This window comes from Haliaeetus leucocephalus, unplaced genomic scaffold, assembly GCF_000737465.1.
Source record: "Haliaeetus leucocephalus isolate CR32 unplaced genomic scaffold, Haliaeetus_leucocephalus-4.0 Scaffold206, whole genome shotgun sequence".
In the NCBI taxonomy this organism is placed as follows: Eukaryota; Metazoa; Chordata; class Aves; order Accipitriformes; family Accipitridae; genus Haliaeetus; species Haliaeetus leucocephalus.
Genome location: NW_010972642.1, coordinates 5,238,654 through 5,259,743, shown reverse-complemented (window position 1 = coordinate 5,259,743; position 21,090 = coordinate 5,238,654). Strand labels below are relative to the sequence as shown.

Here is a 21,090-nt window from a genome sequence, read left to right as displayed (position 1 = left end):
CATACCTAGGGAAACCAGGCAGAGCCCACATAACTTCTGGTTGCTTCTTTACATTCAGGACATCTTTATCCTTAATATGAAAGAGTCTAATTCTGATTTTTATTTTTTTTTTCCTTCATGGGTTGCCTCTCAAATATATTTCTAAAAAATAAAATCACCATATCCTAGTTTCAAGCCTGGCGCTTACTAAATGTTGTCTTTTCCCTTCCCTGCTTCTTACGTGGCATCAGGAAAAAGACCAGCCGTAACTGATGCAGCCTTTCTGTTCAGGGGATGCCCTGCACTAGGCAGTGTGTAACCGGTACTTCAGTGGCAAGCCCAGCTGCAGAGAGCTCACGCTTCCAGTCGGGTGGGCTTAGACCTTGCAAGCGCTACCAGCATGATCGCTGCTAGGTAGCAGTAACTTAAAGCAGTGCTGTTTAAAAAACGTACCCATCTACTTCAAGCAGTCTTTCATGTCACACCAGTTTCTATTTTCACAGTCCTGGATTTTGGAAGGCTTTTACTACCATAATCTTGCATTTTTGCCTCTCCAGTTTCTTTCCATTATTGCAACTATTGCTGTCACATATGCAGTTCGGGTGTGAGCAGGTTTCATGCCCTGTGTCCTTTGTTTTTCTGATGAACAACTTTGTGCAATGTTTCCTGATGGTTAATTCTTCCAGTGTGTATGTGTTGCTGTTCACTGAATTATTTTTTCTTCCTGTACCTCTCCTGCCACTAAGCAGAAGCAAATTACTGTCAATCCAGTTTCTATTCTGGGAGTAATATTGTTTCTTTCCCCCCACAGGATTTAAACTGCCTCGTAAGAAATAGTAAGTAATTTTTTTCTTCATTGCGTTTTTCTATCAGATCATGCATTTTTTTTAACTGGGTTCATACAGCAAGTTCTTCCTGCTAGAAACAGAGAGATGTAAAGTGAAGCACTGCTGTCATGCCTTGCTTGGGAATTTTCAGTTTGATCCATAATCAGCTCCAGCTAAAAGTGGAATGGAAAGTTAAGTCTTTCTCAGGATAAGAGTTTGGGGGTGGGGCGTGGGTGGAACATAACCCAACTTGTTTAGCTTCTATTTAAAGCTGGGATGCTCAATTTTTAAAGAAATGGGAATTTTAGGACAAGTTTGTCAGTAAATGTTCTTTACAAGCTGTTATCTCTATGATGGTACTTAATGAAAAATTAATATATGAAATAGAATTTTAAAAAGGGGCATAAAGGGGTGCAGCTGAGAGCAATTAATGGAAATTTTTGGGCATAAAGTCCAATGAATTAACTCAATGATCTTAAAGGCCTTTTCTAACCTAAATGATTCTATGCATTGGAAAAGGAAACTAGAGTTACTGCAAGTCCCACTGAACAGATATATTGGACATATCAGGTGTGAGGGGTCAAGTCTTAGCAATGGTACGCATCTGAAACACTTTAGTATAATTATCCGTAATGTTCTTAAAAAAAAAAAAGAGAATGTTCTGCATTTACCTATTTAGTACATGGAGGCATCTGGATGGCACTGCAGAACTCCTTGGCCTTTTTTTGCAGTCATTGTTCTAAGCAGGCTCATTTCGGCCTCAGTGCTCAACCCTGTATTGTACTGGCACAATTATTTTTGTAGCCATGCTGGCATGCCAGATCATGGAGATGACAATGCTGAAAACAACCAGATTTTAAACTTTTTTGGCAGGAGAGGGATTGGGTGGGATCAGATTGGATCATATTTCCCACTGGCAGACAGCCATTGGAATACAGCTTGACAACACAGCTAAGCCAATCTCCAGCTCCATTATTAAAATGCTTCCTTATTTGAATATTTGGTTTAAATTCTGCCTTATGGTTCTTGTTATGTTTTTCTGCTCTAGGAGAAAGATTTTTTTTTTTTTTTTTTTTTATTAGTGCTTAGTACACTCTTTTCTGAAAGGTACTTTAATCTTATCAGGTTTTCTATAGCTATTTTTTGGTAGAATGAGCATTTGAGGACTGTCTAATTGCTTTCTAAGGCTAAAACTATGCTGTTACAAGAAGGGATAGTGCCCACTTTCCACTGTTCCTATCACTGACCCTGCAAAAAACACTGAAAGTGTACTTTGGAGAGCCTGACCATGCTATTTTTAATAGATCTGATAGGTCAAATGTCTTACAAAAGTCTAAGTAGATCATGTCTGTCTAATGCCTGTCATACCTGATTTCATCTTCAGATGAGATTACAGGACCAGTTTTCCCTAACACTGTATAGACTAGTCTAAATTATTTTTCTATCCAGAGAGCTCATTAATTTATGAAAGGCATAACAAGCAGTTGTTGGAAGCTAAATTCAGATGTATAACCAAATTAGAAGTAAGGCAGTTTTTAAACAAAGTAACTAACTATTGGAACAATTTCCCTGGGTATCTGACAGACTTCTTATTGGAAGGCTGGAAATTAATGCTAGTCTTCTAACATAGGTCTGTTTCAGCATCAAGGTCTGGACTTGCTGCAAGAGATATTAAGTAAACTTACCTTACCTGACCTGTTTAGCCTGCATTGTGATGATTACTAATGGATTTTAAGGAAAAGAAGAAGTGTAAGTTACTAGAATGAGTGAGTTCAGAATATTGCAGGCAACTTAAAGTACTTGCGTGCTGAAAACTGCCTTTCTGAACTGTGAAGCGGTCTGTCACCTAGTTTTGCCCTCTGAGTAACCCTGACCCAAAGGGCAGACCATAACTGCAGTTAAGCAGAGCTTCCTCTGCCCTGCTTTAAACAGTGGTTTTCATTTGCTGGACAGGTACCTGCATGGAGGCGAGCTGGCGGCAGGTTCTCCCATGGACTCCTTCTGCTCCAAGCAGTCTTCATGTCTCTTCTGATGTTTTCCGTCAGACGGATGGAAAACTGCTCCCTGTGCTTCGGATAGAATGGAAAGTGGCCACTGATGGTAAGTGGTGGTTGTTTAATGTGAACATGGAGCAGAGGAATTAAGTGTGACCTAGTAAGGTGTCATGGTTTAACCCCAGCCAGCAACTAAGCCCCATGCAGCCGCTCACTCACCTCCCTCACAGTGGGATGGGGGAGAGAATCAGAAGGGTAAAAGTGAGAAAACTCATGGGCTGATATAAAGACAGTTTAATAGGTAAAGCAAAAGACGTGCATGCAAGCAAAGCAAAACAAGGAATTCATTCACTACTTCCCATCAGCTGACAGGTGTTCAGCCATCTCCGGGAAAGCAAGGCTCCATCACGCGCAACGGTTTCTTGGGAAGACAGAATGCCATAACTCTGAACATCCCCCCCTTTCTTCTTCTTCCCCCAGCTTTACATGCTGAGTGTGACATCATATGGTCTGGAATATCCCTTTGGCCGGTTTCGGTCAGCTGTCCTGGCTGTGTCCCCTCCCAGCTCCTTGTGCCCCTCCAGCCTACCTGCTTGGGGAGAGCAGTGTAAGAAACATAAAAGGCCTTGATGCTGTGTAAGCACTGTTCAGTAATAGCTAAAACATCCCTGTGTTATCAACATTGTTTTGGTCACAAATCCAAAACACAGCACTACACCAGCTGCTGTGAATGAAATTAACTCTATCTTAGCCAAAACCAGCACATAAGGATAAGGAGTAGAATTATGGCTTGAAGTCTTTCACTGATCTAGTCATGAAAGCAGACCTTTGAAATCTGGTGTTTGGCTGCTTCATTTTGTTTGTTTTGGGGGTCATTTTTTGATCTTTCTTGACTGAATTGGGGCTTTGGGTGTGGTGGGTATTCAAGACTTTAAAATGTTTCCACTAGTATGGGATAATGACATTTAAAATGGGAAAAGCAGATAAAAATGGAATCAAGTGGCCCACACCTTTCCCATGGTAGTGAGGGGAGAAAGGAGGTTCGCACTGCAAGCATTGCCTTTTCAAGGCATAGTAACGACTGCAGCAGTCTCATGCAGGGGAATTACATCTACAAACTGAACAAATGAGAATTAATTTGAGAGAGTACAAATGAATTATGCGCCATTAACCCAGTGCAACTTCTTCCCATTTTGGGTAATCCAGTCCTTGTAACTTAGGTTTCTTATATGCACATGTGTCTTGATAGAGGAGTAATTGTCTCATTGCTGGAGCCAAAATTAGTACCAGTAAGTCAAGTTTTCTCCAAATATCTTTGATTGTTTGTTTGTATATGAAGTTTCCCTAGCATGCTCTTGTCCATGGTTTTGCACTGATTCAAGACAGAATTAAACACATTCATTTCTTCCTTCTGCAGGGCCTGTGTCTGAGGGCTATAGAGTTATTATCTCAGTATAGCTATAGTAGTGTAGAAGCAGGTGTGACCCAGGTAACCCTGTTGTTTTGTGTAGCTGTGGTTGTAAACTTTCCCATTGGGACTGTCTGTACCAAAATAAAAGCATATTTGCTTTGGTGCCCAAGCTGCATGAAGCAGCCTTGAGAGGCAGAGCTAAACACAACGCTGAACCTGTGGAACTGCCAGGGTGTCTGGAAGAATGAAATTGCCTTCTACTCTGCCCCTTCACTTGCACAGATAGGGTTCTTGCCATGCGGGGCAATCTTTAAGCTGAAAGTGCTGCTAGGCAACCCTGCACGCTCACTTTTTCATGGCCAGGTATCTTTCTGTTGGGATCCCCAGCACTTCAAAGGAGTAAGACTGTGACAAGACTAGGCACAGTGGTAATTTCTGTGGGGTTTGCAACCTCTACATGTGCAGATGACAGGAAAAGAAAGACATCTCTCTCTGTGCCTGCAGCTAGTATCCGCTATCTCCAAGGGGCAGAGCTGGCTGTGATGCAAGTGAACAGCAATCAACAGATATGTGCCCAGTTTGACTTTCAGAACAACTTGCCACTTCAGGTCCGTCCAGATGGAGGCCGGGTGAGTGCAAAGGGCTCTAAACTACTTTTTCTAGTCCATGGGTTTGTTTCTGCTTTCACTGTCATACAGCAAGGTTATCGATTAAAAAGTACAGACTGGTTAGAGGAGTTGATAAAACAATCAAGATATTGGGCTTGAGACTTGCTGTCCTTTCCAGTTTGTTTTACACTTGTGTGTAACTGTGTACAAGCTGCTCTCTTATCTTGGTTTGTCTTCCACTCTTCCCATCCTTCAGGTTTTAAGAATTGTTGCTTTCAGTGCCTAGCACATGTCATCGTTCTGGATGTTGCTTAAAGCAAATAATTGTAGGTGGTTTTGCATTCTACTTGACAGGCGTGACATTTATAGCCTTTTTAACTCAACCCTTCCTTTTTACTTCCACTTTTTTCTTGTACTCCCTTGCTGTGGAGAAATGCACCAACCTTAGGGGTGATCTTTCAACTTATGCTTAGTCCAGGAAACTTGTCAGAAAAGTGCTTATCATCTACAGCTCCCTTTATGAACAATAGGAGTCTGGAGTTCATTGCTTACCATGCAGAATTCGGCCATACTCAGCTTACCATCTGGAGCCAGTGCCTCCTCCAGAATTTGCACAGCATTGCTGATGCAGAAAACAGTATAGATTTAAGAAAAGATATATGGAATGGCCAGGTAAAGAACTATATATGTATAAGTGCAATTCTAAATGCTTAGCATTTGCACAGTACTACAAGTTTCACAGTAGACTAAAATTTCAGTCTCAAAACTGCATATTTTAGCCTTATCTCCTTTCAGTTCAGCATGTAATTTAGTGGAAACTCCACACAGTTGTTTGGCATAAGACTGTTGTATCAGCTCAAAGATCCCAAGAAATAACTGTAGTTTTCTCATTCCAAACAGAAGAATTTGGGATTGACCAAGGGACAGGTACATTTAATATACTTGAGTTTCTTTTTTTTTTTTTTGGTCAGGCTTCAGAAAAAGGGTCATATGGGATGCGGGAACACAGTGGAACAGGGCCAAGTCGGCTGTTAATTTCAGTGCCTTTATAGAACAACATTCTTGTTTTAAGTCCTTGTGAATGTGTTTTGTTTTCAGTGGAATTTCAGTTTTGACCGTTTTGAAGTGGAACCTGGCCAGACTTACCAAGTGACTGTCTACCACCTGCCCAAACTGAGTGTAGATGGAGACTACAACTGCAAGTCCATGTCTTTCACAATGCCTGGTAAGAGGTGCTCTAGTTCACTTAGGCCTTGAGCTTAGGACTGTGATGGCTTGTGGTCCTGTAGGTTGGGGTTTTTTTCCAGACCAGATCCATGAACTGTGAGCAAGTTTGGCAATAGGGTGGCAATATTATAAAAACCTGTTGTCCTTTCTGAATATTGCTGTTTAGAAAGTCCATGGTGCTAGCCTTATCTACAATACCCTTGTGGTATATATCCAAAATGCATGTATCATTTGTGCTACAAGTCACTGCTCTTGTTTTTGGAATCCCATGTCCCGAAGTCTGCCAAATCTCTGCTTGGAATAAGGTGGATGTGGAGGGACTATTCTGTGAAGGACAGACCCTTTGATTCTGGTTGACTGTAGTTCCTACATGGAAGATAGTGCTATAAAAATTTTTAATGTGCTCTCTAGAAAGCTGGACAAAGCCTTGGGCTTGGGCCTCTGATTTCTGAGAAATTGCATTTTTAGCTTGTTGAGAATTCTGCTGCAACTATGGTTAAAGAGATATTTGTAGTTAAACCTGAAAACTGGTATAGATGCCCCTCTGAGGGGCTGTTTGAAGGTAAGTTACATCTGGATTTTGTTGCTGAAATGCTCATCAGTGGAGCAAGCACAAAGATATTTCATCTACATGAATGGGGCTGTAGAGTAGCCTTTCATGCTCTCTGCAGGCTATCACTGCTGTTTTTACTTAATTTGAAATATTTTGAAGTTGCCCCTCTGCTTATGGAAGCTGGAAGCACAGATCAGAATTTCCAAATCAGAAGGAGTGAAGTTTGGCTTCTAGTATTAAATCTTAGACATGTGAAGTTTGATTTCTAAAGTACAGTTAGGCATGATTTACCAAGAAATTTGGTAGAGCTGAGTGCCTGACCCTTTCTTGTGTATGTGAAAATTTTCCTATAACTAAAAAGAATTTTTATTGTTTTCCCCAAAGATGCTGAGCATTTGAAGTACCCTCTGCCTGCACTGACTAGTTTATAAATATTTGACACTCAATACAGAGCTTAAACTGGTTCATAATTTTCTTCTTAATTTGCTTATAGTTGTCAATGTGACTTTGTAGTCACAAAATTGCAAAGTATGTCGCGTTTCAGTTCATGTAAGCTGGAAAAGGAAAGGGGGGGCACTTGGTTTTCAGCCCTCTTATCCTTTCTTATACCTGGTCACTCGAAGAACTTCCTGGCTTTTATCCTCCATTGTTCTTCAGAAAACTAATGCATTGTGTCAAGCTCAGGAGTTGCAGGGAGCTTTGCTGATTAGACCTTACTTGTGAATTACAGGGGCACTGTAAATTTTCCAACTTTGAAAGTTGGAAATTTAAGATATGCAATGTTTTATTTCAACTGTTTAAGCAGGGAATTGTTCCTTTTCCTTTGTCTAAACCTTGGAAGAGAGACATAGTTTAGGCTGAAGCTTGTAAATCTCACATTGTTAGATGTTGAATATGTAACTCTGGATTTGACTCTGAATGAAGTCCCAAAGAGCAGGGCCACTCTGCCAAATGAAGCAAAAAGAATTATAAATGTGGAAGAGTGTTTTGGGATCAAGAAAGATTCCAGCCTCCTAGTTTTCCTGGGGCAGAATGCTTTTGGAGGAATCTATCGCTGTGGTGCTCTCAAAATCCAGAGATCAATATGAAGTTTTAATTCCACTATGACCCTCTCTGCACAAGTCTTACATTAGCAAGGGTTGTCAAATATTACTGTTACAATAAGTATCGTATATTTTCAGTCTTTTCTTATAAATTATCTCTGTTCTGGAAAAAAAAAAAAAAAACAACAAACCAAACACCATAACATCAGTGGAGGGACTAGTCTATACACTGGAAATGAATGCTATTCTGCTGCAGAATTTTGCTACTGCTTTAGAACAAAGGTCTCTACTCGTCAAGGAGGGCTTGGTTAGGTGTCTAGCTTCTGATAAGAAAATGGGTGGTTTTTCCTAAATGGAAGTACAATGTTTCTGACTAGTCACTGATGGTCTTTCTTGCAGACTGCAAGGACTCTCTGATGAAAAGAACCATCCCATGTATAAAGACAGGTAAAAATTTTTCTGTTTGAGTCATGTAGACATGGGTGCTCTGTTGAAATATTTGACAGTTGAGAAACTTGGAAATCTCTGCACTACTTCCAGGCAGCTTGTGGGAGCCCAGGATCCAAGGTAAAAGTCTAGATGATACGACTCTGCTTGTGAGCTTTAACCCATGGATGGAGTCAGCCCGATACCAAATTCATGTGGCCAGTTTCCTGAATGAAAAGAAGTGTAAAATGATCACACGTGATTTCACTGAGGTAATTACCTTCCTAAATGATACCCTCTGTGGTAATTTAGACAAATATTTAATGGTTGCTAAACAAGGACTTGGAGCCATGATGTAGGAGATACAACAAATGCACTTGAACATCAATTTTTCAAGGAATTATTTTCACGGTTTTTTAATTGCCTTTGGAAAGAGGAACTTTATTTCAGGAATTTGGTGGATAAAAGATCAGAAAGAGGTTTTTATAATGCAGTCTGTAAACATCTGCAAAGAAAACCAAAATTTGATACTTGACTATCTGGGCTTTTATTACCTTTGTCAAGCCAATGCCTGGGGGATAAGACTAAATAAATCAACCAAAACTGAGATGCAAAGTTTCAATAAATCATTGAAGTAGTTCATCAAATGTGATGGCAGGGGGGAGGCGTGTTAATTAAGTTTTTTTAGATCAAGAATGAGTGGTTTTGTCACAGATGTTTCAATCAAACTGAGAATCGATTCCTGTAGGTCTTACAGCCTGTATTGTTCAGAAGCTCAAAGTAGATCCAGAGTGTCTTCTGACATAAGACATGTTCCCCTTCAGGCATCTGAGAGAGGAGAAATGCTGAATATTTGGTACCAGTCTCCACCCTTCCTTGGGGAAGGGCAGATATATTGGTGTTCAGTTTGTTTAACCTTTCTCTTCTTTCCACACTTAAAACCCTTCATACTCTATGCACTGATACGTATTAAGTTATTACTGACACAGCATATTTCCCTGGTAGAGGGGAATATAGGTCATTTTGGAGTATGTATCTGCTAATCATTGTAAAGAATATATTTAGATTATCATGATACTGATTGTATACGGCAGGTAACAAGGGCAACTTATTTGTCTGTTCTAGCAGTGCTGACAGCTGTTTTTAATTAAGCAAGGAAGCTTGTTCATATTTACACATTAAATAACTGAAGACATTTACATTGTTAAGAAACTGTAAGTTTAAGTTAACACATTTGAAGTTACACCGTGCACATCCTTAATTGTTTCCTGTTACCTGTGCAACCTTAGCCTGCTGTCTTAATTCTATTACAGTGCCTGTCACACAGGATACCTGCAGTGATGGTGGCCAGACCAATTATCCATTTTGTTCTCTGTGGGATTCTTGTTAAAAAAAAATCTGCTTCTTTGGACCACTCTATATTCTCATGTCAACTCCTTTTCTTTTTTCCTGCTTTCATTCCGTTTTCTTCCTTCCCTTATAACTTGCATCTGATTTCTGCAGGGTGGACTACAACAGCAAGTGAATGTCACAATCAAAATAGAGAAGAACATAAGAGCTTGCTGCAACTACAAAATACAGGTAGGATCTCACTGTTGTCCCTATGTCCTTCCTTCACCAACAAGGCAATGATCAACTTAGGAATGTTATGGGGTCTTTGTACAATGTTTTGTTCTGAGATTGGCTAATCCCTAATTACATAGATCAGGGAAATAATGATTATGGCCGAAAGAAGAATTTTTTTTTTATATGGGTATTCTCTGTAGACAGTGGCTTTTCTTTAGTATAGGGTTGCCAGGTCAGAGACTATGGAGTGGGAATGGCAAGGGTATAACCTCAGGAGCTCAGTGCTGCCTTAATGTGTTGTGTAAGAATTCTTGATGAATCTTCTTTTCTGAAGGGAAGTGGGAATTCTGTGTCCCTGTGCTAAAATTCAGGGAATGTTGAGGCAGAGGGAAAGTAAAGAGGAAACAAACTTGCTTTTAAGTATAGCTTCTGTTTTCTGAATTTATTTCAACTGCAGATTCAGCCATTCTTTGCGAACTGTGACACAGACTGCCTGAGACACTCTGCTTTCATCCCATGTTCACCAGCTCCAAGTGAGAACTGCTTTTCTGTAAATTAGATTCCCATTGTCTTACAGATGAGAGCTGAATTTTTAATGTAACTCTTCTCTTTTGCAGGTACAGACCCATCAGGTAAGAAGTTCTTCCAATAACCTGAAACTTTTTTGCTGCTCTTTTCCTGTCATATAGAATAACAAATGATTCTCCCTGGGAATGACCCGATGGGCAGGAAATGTCCCCTTGTAACACTGAGTTCAGAATGAATTGTGTTAAGAGTTTACTTCACTGATTTAACGAGGCAAGTATTTGTATGCAGTGTGAACCTTAAAGAGAAATTTTTTTAGAGATACTTCACTTGCATAAAATTCTTTGAGAAACAGTTTTGACAAGAAGAGTCTTAATATAAAATACTTTCTGTCACTTTGCTCAGTGTTAAAAAATTTGCATAATATAAAGCAGCTTTTGGAGAGAATAGCTTGCATATATTCATTTTTATGAATGTCAAGATAAATCATGTGCATAATGATTTGACATCATTTTTTTTGGCTGCATGTTTTGGGTTTGTGTGGTGGGATTTTGGTAGTGGGGGAGGGGGCTACAGGGGTAGCTCCTGTGAGAAGATGCTAGAAGCTTCCCTGGCTCTAAGTCAGACCCACCTCTGACCAAGGCCAACCCGATCAGTGACGGTGGTAGTAGTGCCTCTGGGATAATGTGTTTAAGAGGGGAACCTGCAGTGAGTAGAGGGATCAGAATGTGAGAGAAACCCCTGTGCAGACAGCAAGGTCAGTGAAGAAGGAGAGGATGTCCCTGCAGCCTGCGGTGAGACAGACGGCAGGCTGTTCCCCCCCCAGCCCATGGAAGCGAGCAGGGGAGCAGATGCCCACCTGCAGCCTGGGGAGGACTGGATGCCCTTGAAGTTGGCCATGACTCCATGGGAAAGCCCGTGCTGGAGCAGTCTGTGACTGAAGATCAGCCCGTGGAAAGGCCCCATGCCAGAGAAGTTCATGAAGGACTATCTCCTGTGGGAGGGACCCCACGCTGGAGCAGGGGAAGAGTGAGGAGTCCTCCCCTTGAGGAGGAAGGAGCGACAGAGACGTGTGATGAACTGACCACAACCCCCATTCCCATGCGGGGCGGGAGGAAGAGAAAACTGGGAGAGGAATTGAGCTGGGAAGGAAGGAGGGGTGGGGGGAAGGTGTTCTAAGATTTGGGTTTACTTCTCATTATCCTTGTTTTGATTGGTAGTAAATTCAGTTGATATTGTTTATCCCCAAGTTGAGTCTGTCTTGCCTGTGACCATAAGTGGCAAGTGATCCTTCCCTGTCCATGTCTTGACCCACAAGTGTGTTTTTATATTTTCTCCTCTTCATCCCGCCCGGGTGGGAGGAGTGAGGGAGCAGCTTCGTGGTGCTTTGTTGCTGGGTGGGCTTAAACCATGACACTGCAAAAACACCTGTAAGGAGCTAGTTTGCCCAAGATTTAAAAAGAAAAAAACACCTATAGATTGAAAAAACTACATCACCCAAAATGGTGATGATTTTATTTTTAAGATAGATTACATGAACAGGCAGGACATGGATGGCATGCCTGTCAAAGCTGGATAAACACTGCTATTTAGAGGAAGGTTATTGATCTGTGTTTTCAATGTGCTGCACATATGGTTCTTTGTGGAGCAAGTTTATGGTGTAGAGCATCATCACAAAAGCAGGAATTCATTTTGAGAAGTGACTGTGATATGTTGTAAGGAGGAAGTGCTGGACCACCTGTGGTTTTGGGCAGAGCCAGGGTCCTTCTCCCTTGGCCCATGCTGCTCAAGAAACTTCTGTTCTTTGGTGAAACTCTATTTGTGTAAAGCAATGTCTGAGCACTATTCTTATACTGCAGGTGATATGATTATATGGCTCTACTGGTGTATCACTGGGATCTGTGTGTTACTGGTGGGATCAGTCATAGCAGGTGTGATTTGTATGACCAAAAAACGAGCAGGTAAGACTCATACCAGCTAGGAAGAAAAGATTCAATGCTAAAACTGTATTTTTCCTACCTCTATACCTATTCCTATTGCTGTTTTCTTCCTTGCTGTTCTGATGTCTTGCCACTGAGATAATGCCTATATAAAGACCTCCTTCTGTTTTACATCATAGGACTTGTAACATCCTAATACCATCCACCTAGTTAAGTAAAGCCTTCCATGGGTTATGCTGTCTGACACTCCATTTTCATAGCATTTCAGAGCTCCTGAGGGGAAAAAGGAACTTCATAGTTCAGCCATTTGTTTCCTGCAGATTGCTACAGATATCTTTTCCATTTATTTTTCTCCTGCATTGCATAAGAGTTTTGCAGGATAGAAGCTTCCTGTTTGTCCAGACTGTAGTCTTTCCCCTGTCCCCCAAAGTGTCTACAATATTCATTTTTATACTATTTTGAGCTTAAATAGTGTTTTTCAATTAAGATGGAAGAAGAAAAACAGGACACAGAGGCTGACATTGAACGGGTTGGAAAATTGGGTGCTTAAGGACTAATTCCTAGTCTTTTGTGCTGCAACCATGAGGCTGTTATCACAGGAAAACTGTGCAACTCACTATTTTGGTGTTTTGTTTGGTTTTTGTTTGTTGTTGGTTTGGGGATTTTTTTACCAGAGAGGAGTAATTGGAAATCTTTTTGGAAAATTTCTTAACATCAAACTTGTCCCTAGCTACATCTTATAGATATTTTAGTAGCCTCTTCAGAGAAGCCTCTTAAGAAAAAGCTATCTTTAAAAAAGCCTCTTCTCCTTAAGGAGAGGTAGCAGAACAATTGGGGGTTCTGTACTTCTTGAGGCTGGCTGGATCTGGGGAAGATGAAGAAAATTGTTTTTGAGTGCATTCCTTCTCCTTTCAAAGGGAAAATGTAGTAAAGTACATAGCAAAATTGGCTGTAGAAGAGTCTTTATTAATTTAGTATTTTTTTTAATTAGGCTTCTCCCTCCCCATGGTTTTATCCCTGCACAGTTAAAGATATTTTTTTTAATCTAATCTTTGGAAGGTGTTGTCATTTTAAGGGTTTAATCTTATTTCATGTTTTCAGAACTGACAGTTACTTTCTCTCTCTTCCAGGACACGGGCGAGGGAAATGCAACCACAATGATTTGCAGACTGGTAAGATGTCCTGCCTCTGTTTTATCAAGCACATGTAATGCGTTCTGGAAGTCTCACACAATTCTCCAGAAGGGGCTTTCATATGCTCTACTACTCTATAGGTGCTTCTTAAAAACAAAAAGGTAGCCTTAGGATCTTCCTGTTTAGCTAAAAGAAACTTTGTATATGGAATTTGGAATGCTGTATTTGCCAGATGGGATATAACTGCTTTGTAAAGTGATGAGGCTTTTGACCCAGCTGAGGCTGTACTAGCAAAAGAACCTTTGCTAATCATCTAAGCCATAGCAATAGGAGATTGTTTTGGGGTGGGTGCACTCAGCTCTCCAGCAGAGAATGTATCTACATTTGTAAGCCTCTTGAAGCTGGTGTATTACTTTTGTGTGATCAAATTCCATGAACCATCCAGGCATTACTACAAATCACAGCTCCACTGTCTCGACTTTCATATTAAATTTCTACAATGAGATGTTGTCTGCATATGTTGCCAAAATAGCTTCCAAACTTGTAGCCGATAGAACGTTTTGTTAATATTCTCCTATGTTGATTGCTGCTGGCTTACGCCATTACAATTTCAGGAATGTGGCTGGGATGAATATTTTTCTGTCTTTCAGCAGCACCATATACCGACCTTCCTTTGCCACCCTTGAAGCCCCGGAAGGTTTGGATTGTGTACTCTGCTGATCACCTGCTGTACGTGGATGTGGTGCTGAAGTTTGCAGAGTTTCTGATGACAGTCTGTGGCACTGCTGTAGCCTTAGATCTGCTAGAAGATCATCAGATCTCAGAGTTAGGGGCATTACCCTGGCTTACTCGACAGAAGAAGGAAATGGAAGACCTATCTTCAAAGATCATCATCTTATGTTCACGGGGCACTCAGGCGAAATGGCAGGCCATGCTTGGGAGTGAGCCGGTGTGTCTCAAGCAAGATCAGCAAAAGCCAATGGGAGACCTGTTCACCCCAGCCTTGAATTTGATCCTGCCAGATTTCAAGAAGCCAGCCTGTTTTGGAATGTATATAGTCTGCTATTTTGAGGGGATAAGTAGTGAGAAAGATATACCTGATCTGTTCAACGTCACATCCAGGTACCAACTGATGGAAAAGTTTGAGGATATTTATTTTCGGATTCAGGACTTGGAGAAGTTTGAACCTGGGCGCATCCATCGAATCCGGGAAATCACAGCTGAAAATTACATCGATACCCCTAGTGGGAGGAAGTTGAAAGAGGCAGTACAAAAGTTCAAGAACTGGCAGACAGAACACCCAGACTGGTTTGAGAGTGAAACCATCTGCTTGGATAATGATGAAGAGTTGCAGTCCCTAAACAGAGAGAGCCAGGTGGATTCATTGCTAAGTGAACCGGGTGGAATTGTGAAACACCAGCTGCACCTACGGGAGCCTGACCCGGACTGTTGTTATGTCATCAACCTCCACATGCACGAAGGTGAAAGCAGAGGCTGTAAACTGCAACCTCAACTTAATCCTTGTGGGGATCCAGCTTCTCAGACTATGGTCCTTCCTATGGATGAGGCTCCTCTAGTTCAGGTACTGGAGCCAGTCTCTTCCATTGAAGATAGAAATATACTTGGTCATCATGTGCTGAGTAATGAGGACTGTATGGAAGGAGTTCCTCTTCTGGAGACAAGCTTTCCAATGAGGAATAACATCATCCTCCACAGCGACTCTGAAGTTTCAGCAACAGATGACCAGAGTCCTGCAAATCTCTCAGGTGAACTGAGACACCATCTGAATGGACTCATGTATTCTCTTTATCAGCAGAGCGTCATTCCTTCAGAGCCACTTCTCTGCCAAGAGGAGGCTGAGAAGCAACACCAGCTGGTCTTTGATGACCAATGCAAAGACCAAAGACAGTCAGTGCAGTCAGACCAGGGCTACATCTCTAGATGTTCTCCTCTGCCTCCTGATGACCTTGTGGAGGAGGAGGAGGAAGAGGAAGAAGAGGAGGAGGATCAGGAAAAACAAGTGGTCTTCCATGAACTCTCTCCAGAGGTCTTGAACAGTCTAAAGAGCCTCCAGCAGCAGCTGTTTTTCCAGGACATTCAACGGAGCTCTGACTGGGGCTATCCAGCTGAGGTGATGGACATTGGCCAATCTTTGGAGCAGTGTTAGGCTCTATCTGTGACCTGCTCAGTTTGAAATACAGGGATAGAAGGTGGTATCATGCACAGTGCTGAAATTGCATTCGCTGCACCATCCTTGTCCTTGTATTATAAATGACTTACTGGTGGGATCTTCCTGTCTGCTGCTAGGAGGCAGGATTGCCCAGCAGACTGGTAACGTTGCTTCCAATCTCTGTGGAGAGAAGCAGCTAATATTAGCTGCCCCTGTGAAAGAACAGGCAGTAGTTCTGTTCCTTGGGGGGACATGTATTACATTGAGTCCTCACTGATGGATGGCAGAAAAATTATTGTGGCTCATCCACTTGTGCCTTCAAAATGTCCTCCAGCTCCACTGGTTCTATTGCACTGGATAAAAGTCACGGCCAGGGTTTGGAAAATAGATTTAGATAACATGGCAAAATCTGCATTGCCATTTTAATACACATTTTAAATATTTTGTTGTAAATACTGTGTTAAAGATGTGTGCCTTAAACTTCAGCTCAGTTAGGGCTGTCTTTACCTGGTTGATACATGTCTCTGGAGATTTTTTTCTTTTGCTACTCATTCACTCATTTACAACTGCATTTCCATGGCCATTCAGAAATCAAGTGGAGTAACTGAGCAGTTAGTGGGATAAACTTTTAAATTAGGAGTCTCCGTAACTCTCCCTGCCTCCCTGCTGGGAGGTATGTGCTTGAAAACCAGCAATAGGAGGAAGGGGGAAAAAGGGATAATGGACCAAAAACTGCGATTCAGGCTTATTATACAATTATAGGAAGAATCTGGGGCTGAATACAGAATTACTGGATCAGGGGAATCTGGTGTATTCTATAACACGCTGCTGCAGTGCTGTTTGCTTTTGGACATCTTGGCACCAGGAAGACTTGAACTGAAGATGTAGATGGTGACACACAATTAAGGAAATGAAAGACTATTTTGCGGGATAAAAAAAGTGTAGCTTTAGCAGATGCTCTTTTAGAGTCGAGATTATAACTGAGTTAGGGGGAGGCTGAGCTAAAATGAGTGTAAGGTGTACTTATGTGGGTATAAACTCAAGCACAGGTAGTTCAGGTTAACCATTGTGAAATATTTAATAGACTAAGGCGTTCATCTTCCAGGAGCAGTGATGGTTAACTGTATCAATTCCAGTGTTTTTAAAAAAAATGGGCTTGATGCACTAGAAAAAATTGTTCCCTGCAAGTGATTGCATGTTGGCCCATGTAGCACTGACTGGGTAGCGGACTAGTTGAGGCTGGCATTTACGCTATTTGTTATCACGGTTTCTGAAGTCCAGCCCACTGATAACGGCCTGTGAGATGTGAATACATTCCAGGCCTTTCTCCTTTGTGTTCAGACAAGCTTGTCATCTTCCTGTGCTTCTAAGCTTACTTGTCAAAAAATCTTAAGATAATTTTATTTCAGCTTTTTAAAAATCTCATATCTTAGAAGATAATCTTTCTTTTGACTTGCAACCAATATTGTATTATGTATATTTTATAAATTTGTTTATAACTTGTGTTTTGTTTCTTAAATTAAAAAACAAGAATATTTTTTGGATATATTTACTTAAACACTTTTATGTCCTCAATTCTGCCTAACTCCTTATGTTAGTATTTCTTACAGAAATCTGAGGCAAAACTGAGAGCCAGTACTAAACTGGCTGACAAATGCTGAAATGTTCCTGCAAAGTGTTGCAGCTGTATCCAGTTGAGTGGGGTATGGCTGAGGGCCCTCATGTGTGGAAAGTGCATGTTCCTTCAAAATGAGTGTTAAAGAAAGGAAATGTCTCTAATTTCTGTGCAGGGCTGCTCAGTGAGGCAGGACTGTTAAGACAGCTTGCTTTCTCTGCAGCCAGAGGCCTAGAAAGACTAACAAAGGGCCAGTCCCTGCATAGATCCAAACTTAAGACCAGGTGCCACCTTTGTTTCCTGTCTATACAGGACCTGACCCAACAGGAGCTAACCAAGAGGCAGCTGTGATCTCAGTGCTTCTCCAGTGAGAACTCATTTCTCAGATTATATGAATAATTGTCATCCTGATGATCCCATTTCTTAAAGGGTTTTTTTTTCTTACAGCAATTAAGATGTAAATCTGATTTTTTTTTTTTCCCATGAGCCTTTTTCAAGTGGTATGATTTCCTATAAATCGTTTAAATAGGAAGCTCAGAAGTGTCATCTGGATTTTCTTGCCTTAGTCATTTGCTTCTCAAATAACTCCCTTGGTGTTACAGCTTTTAGAACTTGCTTTCACTTACAAGAAGTTTGTTTGAGGGAAAAATCCAGACGCTATTTTAGCAATCAAACATAAGGAAATCAAGTAACTTTAATACATCTGTTGGTCCCTGAATGCAAAATTGAATAGCCCAGCAAGACTCAAAGGAGGGGAAAAAAAGAGCAAAATCAGTCACAAGTTTCTAATTTTATTTTAACAATCTTGCTTTTTAAAAAATACAAGTTCTGATTAATGCCAGGGGGATGCCAAGTGTCCACTGGCCACAGGCCTTATCTCTCACTTCAGTTTACCCTCCTGGGAGTAGTCACCTCTTTTTGTCAGGGTAGCGAAGAGAGAGCAATAAAATACTAAATAGCTGAGTTGCGTTACAAGGCTTGTAACAGAATCCCAAGGGACCTATGTCTTATGGCACAACTTCGTTTAGCAAAGTGTTATTGACCTGGACCAGTAATTTAATGTTGGCAGAATATACAGTAGGTGTGCAAGGTGCATCGGGTGAGGTATTGTTTGCACTTTAATGGTACCACTATCTCTCTCTTCTGCAAACGGATCTATTATGTGGCAGAAGCGTTTAAATGGAAGCGAGAGCTGAATTACAGAAGAGAAGGGAATTCAAAAGGAGGAGCAGGCTTATAAACAAGACATTGAAGAGCTTTAAATGTTTCTCTGTAGTAAGTAATTGAAGTGGCAGCAGAGCTGCCCTTCTAGTTGCAAGGGGGCTTCTGTACAGCCAACTACTATGAGAGATTTACACTCTCCAAACACCACATTTACTAACAACCTAGAAACCATGGCACTACAAAGAACCACTTTTTCTACAAAGGAATTCTATGCAACAGAAGCATCATTTTGCAGGGTCATCTGTCCCAGGCAACCTTTGCATCCACAGACAAATTTGAACTGTGATTTCACTGTCCATGGTTTAAATATGCCATGGCTAGATAAATTTCAAATATGCCCTTTTCTCACTAATGTCTTAAATTAGAAAAGGCACTCACTGTTGAAACAGCAACTTTGTTATGTGCTATGAAGGGGTACTGAAATAAGACTTGTTAATAATTCTGCTGTGATTCTTCTAGTGTCTCAACTATGCTTACACTTCAGTGTATTAGGGAAGTTCTACGCACTTTGGTGCTATTGTGGACCTCGCCATAGGAGCAACAAAACATAGTTGGGGGTGAATAGCTTTTTTTTTTCCTTCACCTTGTTTTTGGCAAAGTTGTTTGTTTGTCTTCAGCTGACTGAAGCATGGAGTACTCCTAGGTACAGGTATCATCTCCTTCTCTCTTGAGTAATGCTGTAGTTCTTTCTGAGCTTTTACTATCTGTTTAATGCTAAAAAAGGAAGGTGCAAGGAAACAAATATCTGTATGAGCATAATGTACCTGTAATTACACCTCCTTTGGGCAGGAACTTAGCATCCCCTCGACACATCTCACACCACATAGGAAAAGTTCACAGTACCAAGTTTTACAATCACAGTCACTCACAGCACCAAGATTGTCCAGACAAAAAGAAGTTACTGAAGAGAAAGGCCACTGGCCAAAATTCATACAATTGCCCAAGTTAAGGGCTCAGGTTAAAAATAAAGCACTGGTGGGAAAGTTAAGCCTAGCCTTTGCTGACTCTCCATTTGGTGGGGGGAGAGCAGCAAGTCACCCATCCTAGCTGCAGCTCTGAACAGAACACTGCTATTGCCCCATCTTCTCTAGGGCCTTTTCTAGCCCCTCGAAACTCATCAGCCACCCAAGTGCTGGGGGAGAAGAGCCCCATGGCACCCCCACTTCTGCTTGTGGGAGCTGGAAGTTACCAGACTGTAAACATTTTATTGTAGCAGTCCACGGGAGCAGGCAGTTGATCCCACTCTGTGAAAAGGGAGGTGGGACAGAGGCTCAGTCCCACTGAAGCCTGAGCCCTGAAGGAGAGAATGGATGTGTGTGCAGAAGTCTGGGCTGCGCCTGCAGTCCTGCTGTTGGCTCTGGGTAGCAGTTGGTTGTGCTTTACTTCCCCTTCTCGTCAGGACAGCTTGAAAAAAGGCTCGAGACAGGAAACTGGCAGCCTTGCCCAGATAACAAAATATAAGCCTGGGAGAGGCAAAGTCCTTCCTCTGAACGTGGCCTCTGTGCTCCTGCTTCCATTTGGCTGGTTTCAGGAGCAGCTGTAGCCAGGCAGAAGAGCGGGCCTTAACCCCCACCTAACATTCGTGGAGCTTAAAACCAAAGATAACTGTGTTTCTATGAGGAGTTACTAACAATTAACTTTTTCCCCACCTCCCCTTAACCACATGCACATGGAGGACAGGATGCTGGTATGCGGGCTTTCACCAAAGCTCGGGAACCCCTCTGCCTCGAGGGCTCCTGCAGCACTTTGCTTTCTGTGCTGAAAAGTGAGGTTCACCGAGCGCCGGGCTCGCCACCGGGCAGCGCTGACATCCTCTGCCCTGCCGTTTGAGAGGGGGCAGTTTGCAGGCCCGGCCCCATCTCCGCTCTCTCAAACAGACACGGAAGGAGACCAGCAGAAAACTTCCCAGCCTTCCCGGCCTAGGTAAAGGGAGACCTTACGCTCCGCGTAAAAGAAAACCAACACGGATCCCATAAACATGCATATTCACAGAGAAATGAGAGCCCCAGCACCTGGGTGCTGCTGTCTGAAGCAAGCAGTAGGCTGCTGTAAACCCTGTTCTCACCAGAAATAAATGTCTCGGTGGTAGTGAAGTGGGGTCTAAGCCCCCGGATTATGTTCGTGCCAGATTCACGTGTTTCTTTAGCGTGTGAAGTCAATGTAAGATGCAAAAGGTTGAAGCACAGAGGTAGACGTTTTCAGCTTGGAGAAAGCGGCTCCTGGGCTTGAAATGACCAGATGGCTGGCGTGCTCCCAGAGGTTCCCCAGCTGTTACGCGAAGGCCCTCTGCAGCTCTGCCGCTGGGAAGCAGCGGTGGCAGCTTTGCAAGACCTAGCGAAAAACCAAAGCGTGCTTCCTTTTGTCCTGCCTGCACCCTGAAGGCACGTCTCTGCTGGTCAGGCCCCTCTCACATCTTGTCGTCGTGGTCAGCAGGAGTTCTTAAAGGAGGGGACAAAATCCACGGCTCCCTGTTGTTCAGGAGGAAAAGGAAAAACTAAACCTCGACGGTCACAAAGCAACACGATGTCCTGGCGGGGAGCGGGAGGGGAAGAGCGGGACCGTCCGAAGAGCGCGGCGAGGCAGGAGCGCTAGAAGAAGACTTGGGGCAAAGGGCAGGCGCGTTTTCGGGGACCGAGCGTCAGCCGTAGGCTCCTGCAGGTAGTCGGGTTTGCGCTGAGCTTCGGCCGCCGGATTTGTCCGCGGGAAAGGGAGGAGGAGAGCGAGAGTCCGCCGGGGGAGCCCGCGTCCCCTTCCCCTGGCTCGGCCACGGCGGCGGGAACCTGAGCAGAAACGCAGAGAGACTCTGCCGGGAGCGGGCCCGGAGGCGGCGGGAGCCCCTCCGGGGGCGG

General features: G+C 42.5%; 2 protein-coding genes across 2 annotated transcripts in view; one reads left to right on the top strand and one right to left on the bottom strand.

Moving 5' to 3' along the window:
* The first annotated feature begins 745 nt into the window (after window positions 1-745).
* On the top strand, window positions 746-15,940 carry IL17RA (interleukin 17 receptor A). Its single transcript, XM_010566166.1, has 12 exons — window positions 746-815; window positions 2,760-2,906; window positions 4,716-4,840; window positions 5,918-6,044; window positions 8,042-8,089; window positions 8,183-8,340; window positions 9,572-9,649; window positions 10,092-10,167; window positions 10,252-10,266; window positions 12,019-12,120; window positions 13,230-13,271; window positions 13,883-15,940. The coding sequence occupies exons 2-12, from the start codon at window positions 2,768-2,770 to the stop codon at window positions 15,397-15,399; spliced, it is 2,427 nt and encodes an 808-aa protein (XP_010564468.1). The 5' UTR covers window positions 746-815; window positions 2,760-2,767; the 3' UTR covers window positions 15,400-15,940.
* Window positions 15,941-20,829: 4,889 nt separating this feature from the next.
* CECR6 (cat eye syndrome chromosome region, candidate 6) overlaps window positions 20,830-21,090 on the bottom strand; it is a 4,589-nt gene continuing 4,328 nt past the window's right edge. Inside the window, exon 3 of the mRNA XM_010566339.1 lies at window positions 20,830-21,021. Within this exon, the coding sequence (XP_010564641.1) occupies window positions 20,830-21,021 (192 nt within the window). The remainder of the gene's footprint in view (window positions 21,022-21,090) is intronic.

Coding starts and splice junctions, on each gene's coding strand:
- IL17RA (XM_010566166.1), top strand. CDS start 2,768: ATGGAGGCGAGCTGGCGGCAGGTTCTCCCATGGACTCCTTCTGCTCCA. Junction 8,341..9,571: donor TCACACGTGATTTCACTGAG/GTAATTACCTTC, acceptor TGATTTCTGCAG/GGTGGACTACAACAGCAAGT. Junction 9,650..10,091: donor GCTGCAACTACAAAATACAG/GTAGGATCTCAC, acceptor TTTCAACTGCAG/ATTCAGCCATTCTTTGCGAA.